Source organism: Numenius arquata, chromosome 23, assembly GCF_964106895.1.
Source record: "Numenius arquata chromosome 23, bNumArq3.hap1.1, whole genome shotgun sequence".
Classification (NCBI taxonomy): Eukaryota; Metazoa; Chordata; class Aves; order Charadriiformes; family Scolopacidae; genus Numenius; species Numenius arquata.
In genome coordinates, this window is record NC_133598.1 from 5,257,462 (window position 1) to 5,262,159 (window position 4,698).

The 4,698-nt window shown below is 56.6% G+C and overlaps 1 protein-coding gene across 1 annotated transcript; it reads right to left on the reverse strand.

Annotated features, from left to right (window-relative positions):
* Positions 1 to 2,220: 2,220 nt before the first annotated feature.
* NXPH3 (neurexophilin 3) lies at positions 2,221 to 4,223 on the reverse strand. Its single transcript, XM_074162889.1, has 2 exons — positions 4,167 to 4,223; positions 2,221 to 2,952 (listed from the first exon to the last, which is right to left on the reverse strand). Exons 1-2 carry the CDS (start codon positions 4,221 to 4,223, stop codon positions 2,221 to 2,223), a joined length of 789 nt encoding a protein of 262 aa, XP_074018990.1.
* Between the last annotated feature and the right edge of the window lie 475 nt (positions 4,224 to 4,698).

Sequence of the window (4,698 nt, forward strand, 5' to 3'; positions counted from 1 at the left end):
GGATATTTTTTTTTTTTTCTCATCTTGTATTGTTTGCCCTCCAGCTCAGAGAAATCCTTCTTTTTTTTTTTTTTTCTTTTCCTGAGCACGGGTTGTGACTCCGCTAGCAGGAATCCTCTTCTCTGGAGCCCGAATAATGGCCCGTCCTGGTCTCCTAGTAACTGCGGCTGCCACATCACTTTTGACAATGGTGCATCCTTTGAGCCTGGTGCTCCGCTCCCCGCTGTCTGCTCTGTTTCTTCAAATGGCAATTGTCTGAAATTTCTCCAAATGAGCAACTTTTGTGCGCGGCCCCGCTTTTGTTTGGTTTGTCCGTGCTGGCGGAAAGGGGGTTTAACTCCGTTTTTTGTGCACTTTCCTTAAAGCAAGCGTGAACCCTCAGGGAACATACATTTGTGAGAGCACTGCTGGTAGGGTTCCCCCCCCCCCCCCCCATCAAATATTGCTCCTGTTATTTTCTAAAACCGGGCTCTCAAAGCCTTTTTAAACTTTCTGTTCTGGGAGTAGAAGTCTTCTCATTGATTATTTGCACTAAAAGGCTTTCTTTGCTCGATGCGTTTTGGAACCGGCGTGTCTCTCTCTCTCTCGATGTAAAAGTGCATCTCGTGAAACTTCGCCAGGAGCCGGGAGGCAAAACCCCCCTCCCTCCAGGCTGCAGAGAAGGAATGTGACTTGTGGAGGCTGAAGGATAAAACCCGTTATGGTGGCAATACCTGCCCCCTAACTCTGTCGGTGTTTTCTTTTGGAGCTGCCCCAGTGCCCTGGATATAGGGAGTTTTGGGGCAAAACGAAGGGCTGGGGTGTGTGTGTGTGTGTGTGTGTGTGCTGATATTTTTCGGGGGGTCTTTTTTATAGAAGGGAATGTGTCCGCATAAATGTGTCCGGGAGCTTAAAGTTCAGATGTGTGGGGAAGGGGAGGAAGTTGGGAATTCCCATCCGTGGGGCAGAATGAGCCTGTGCACGAGCAATAGCAACCGAGCGTCTGGGTTGTCCGAGTCCCAGCAGACCCCGAAGCTGGACCCGCCGCCCAGATACTAGAAGGGGAAAACTCAGATGCATCTGAACGGAGCCTCATCCACAATCCCAGGTTTATTTTCCTTCTCCCCTGAGGAGCCTGAGATTGCTTTCAGTGAAAACACTTGACCTGCCTCCGTGCCACCGTGAAAACTTTATTCTTTCAAGGACAGCCTTCTTGTGGTTTTAGTTGGGGTTTGGCTTTTTTGTTTTGTTTTGTTTTTTTCCCTTTTTTCCTTCGAAGTAAATGAAACGCTACAGTCAGAGCTCCACTTCACACACACACACACACGTACGGACGCAGGCACGCACCTTTGCACCGGGGAACGGCGGCGCTCGGAGCCAAATTGTGGCCGGGGCGAGGGTGGGAATGGGTGCTGGGGAGCCGGAGCAGGGAGGAGATGAAGGGGAAAACGCATGAATCACAGCGTGTCAGGGGAAACACATGAATCATACATTGTGTCAGCAGATTGGACAGATTCCACCAGGATTTCTCTACCGACGGATCCACAGTTTCGAGTCCCTGAAACCCCTCGCTGTGCCCGGTGTGAGCTGTGGTGGGGGGGGTGGCACCCCGGGAAGGTCCCTCCCACCCATCCCGGATCCCCACTTCCATCCTGGTAGCCCTTGGCATCCCATGGTGGGAAAACTCGGCTCCAGCTCCCACTGCTGCAGAACTCGGACATGGGGGAGAGGATGTGGCTGCCCATGGACATCTTACAGCCATGGAAGGCATCAGGTGCCTTTTTTCCCACCTGAGATCTTCCCTGTGCCCCAGGCTGTGCAATCCTGCTGGAGCCTTCTTTGCCTGGTCACCAACCTTTTCAGGTTTTAGGTGACCATGTGGCCCGAATCCAGGCAAATCCATTATTGCGCTGAGAAACCCAAGTCCTGACTGTGTCTTTATGTCCTATTTTCTGTATCCCAAATTCTGCCCCTGCCTTCACATCCCAGTCTCCAAAGACCACAGATCCAGGTTTAGCGATGCCGGTACCCCACAGCCTCCAATTCCTCCTCTTGAACATGGGAGCTTTTGGGGAAAATGGAAAAATCCTCCTCTTCCTTCCTCGCTCCTGGTTTCTAGGGACCGCCGCGCTCCCCCCCAGCTTACAAAACCTTCCCTGTTCCCTCCCCCCCCCCTCTTTGTGTCCCCCCCCCCCCCAGCACCCGCTCGTCACCGGGGCATCCTGCGACGGGCAGAGCGCCTCATCCCGAGGGGTAGTAGGGTACGTCGCTGTGATAGTTGTAGTCGGGACACACTTTCTGCACCAGCCTGTAGTCTGTGCTGTAGAAGGTGATGTAGATGCAGATGACTTTGAAGGGTTTCGAGCAGACCCAGGAGACGTGACTCTGGGTGTGCTCGTGGTAGCAGGTCTTAGATGGGTCGTAAGTGCAGAGGGTGGTCTTCTTGGCACGATCCACTTTCTCGTACTCCACGCGGCAGTTGAAGATTTTGGATTCTTTGGCCTCGATGAAGATCTGTTGCTCCAGGTCAAACTCCACCGCCTTGGTGGGGGGGACGAGGCTGACAGAGATGTTCCCTTGCCCGGTTGAGTTGTGTCGGAAGAAGACGTTGACTGTGCCGTTGCCGTGATCGACCACCTTCCCGGTGATCAAGAGGTTCAACTTCACCGTCTTGATATTGGAATAGAAATCTCCCCAGCCAAAAATTTTTTTAAGCTTGCCCGAGGCTGGCCCCAAGTCCCTCTGTCCTCTGGGGTGTGGAGCGTGGTCCCGCTCGGACAGGTTGTCCAGGATATCCCATAACTCCCGTGAGCTGCTCACCAGCTCCAGGAGGGTCGTGTTCTGCAGTGAGGTTGGAGTTAACAGGGACTTTGGAGAGAGCAGCCCTCTCATCTTCTGCGCTTGAGCTCTCTCCTGGGTCTTGGGTTCACGTTGCTCTGAGCCTTTCCCTGGTTCTTCTTGGCCACAGATCACCTGAACATAGCGATGGTGGGGAGTGAGAGATGGGTGATGGGTGCCCCCCTTGTCCAGTCTCGCTCTCCAGAGCCACCCCACTTCTCCAGATATGACCCAGCCATCCTCTTTCCCATCCTTGCTTTCCTTATTTCCCTTTTCTCTCGCCTCTCCTCTCCGCTCCTCCCCGTAGTCCATATTTCGCTTCTGCCAAGCAATTTTTCCCTGCTCTCGTTCTCTCATGGTTGCTCAGGGAATGGGTGAAACGAGCTGGGATGGGTGCTTTCTCCTCACTGATGGTGCCGCCTGGCAGGGCAACTCCCTCAAGTCAGAGCACTTGCACCCGGGGCATCTCTGCAGATAGCGGGGAGAGGGTGCTATGGGGAGGGGGGATGCCCAGTTCATGGCCTTTGTACTGGTCTCTCTGCGTACAGCACGGCCCATGGACCCCTCTTCTGACCCCAAACTGTGCCGTGGTCCAGTGGCAAGAGGGAGCTGGGAGCAGCGGGGCAGGACGGGGGACAGCAAAGCTCAGAGGTGAGTTCTCACCCCGGGGAGATGCCCTTCGCCTCTAACAGCCATGGACAGGCTCCTCTGGAAACTCTCCTCCTGCTGCCATGGGGGCTCTGCCTCCAACCCGCCCTGGACCCCAAAATAAGCACAGGCGGGGGCCTGTGGACCCAAAAATAAGCACAGATGGTGGTTGGGGGGCTGCCTTGCAGCCAGGTGGTGGGCACCCAGTGGGCTGGGAGGGTTCCTGGGGGGAGGCGGATGCTGCAGCCCCATCGTCCTCAGTGCTGGGCTACCAGCCGTGGTCCTTGGGGTGCAAAGGGCTCGCCTGGCAGAGGGGGGACCCGAGGGGGAGGTCAGCCGGGGGGGGTGCTGTGCCCGAGCTCTGCCCCAGCCCGGGGGGTGCGGGAGAGATGCCCCCAGCAGCTCTACCAGGACTGCTCTGCCGGGGAAGGTGGGGCTGCAGATTTTTAGGGTACCTTTAGCACCAGCCCTGCCTGCGAGCCCCCCACTGCCCACCCGCTGCAAAATAACAGAACTTTTGCGACGCTTGTTTTTTCCGGGGATGGGGTGCGGGGGGGGGTGTGGGGGTGTGGGAATGGAATTGGGGAGGAGGTAAATTGCTCGGGGAAATATTCCTGGCTGCCGACTCCCTCTGTCCCTTTGGCTACGCGACCCCCCCCCCCTTAGCCTCCCCCTTCCCCATCCCCATCCCCAGCGCTCACCAGCAGAGAGATGCTCCCCTGGATGAGGAGGACGATGCAGCTCCGGGGGAGATGCATTTTCCAGCCGGTGCCGCCCGCCTTCGCCGTTATCGCAAATTTGGAGAGGCTCGGGCGGGGGGGGGGGAAGGAGGAAGATTTTAATTTTGATTTTGATTTTTTATTTTCTTTCCTTTCCCTCCCTTCTTTTTAAGCGAGGGACGTCAGGGAGGGGAAGGGGGGGTGTCCCCCTTTATAAGCCGGTTCCTAGGGCCACCCCCCGGCCCATGGTGGCTCCGGCAGCTCCCACCCCGTTGTGCCGGTCCGGGAGGCGGCTTCACCTGCTGCCTGTTCCTCTGCCTGTTCCTCTGCCTGTTCCCCTGCCTGTTCCCCTGCCTGCTCCTCGCTGCCTTGTTGGAGACTCAATGAAACTCCGCTCCATCCCCTCCTCGCTCCCTCCCTCCCCTGCCAGGTCCTGGGAGCAGAGCGGCACCTCCGAGCGTAACCCTTTGCTGCCTGCAGCCCAGGCAAACCAGCTCCAGGGATGCGTGGGAAT

Bases quoted from the DNA above. Each gene is read 5' to 3' on its own strand.
- NXPH3 (XM_074162889.1), bottom strand. From the start codon at position 4,223: ATGCATCTCCCCCGGAGCTGCATCGTCCTCCTCATCCAGGGGAGCATC. The intron at 2,953-4,166 runs GTGAGCGCTGGG...CGCTATGTTCAG, and splicing joins AGGGGAGCATCTCTCTGCTG to GTGATCTGTGGCCAAGAAGA.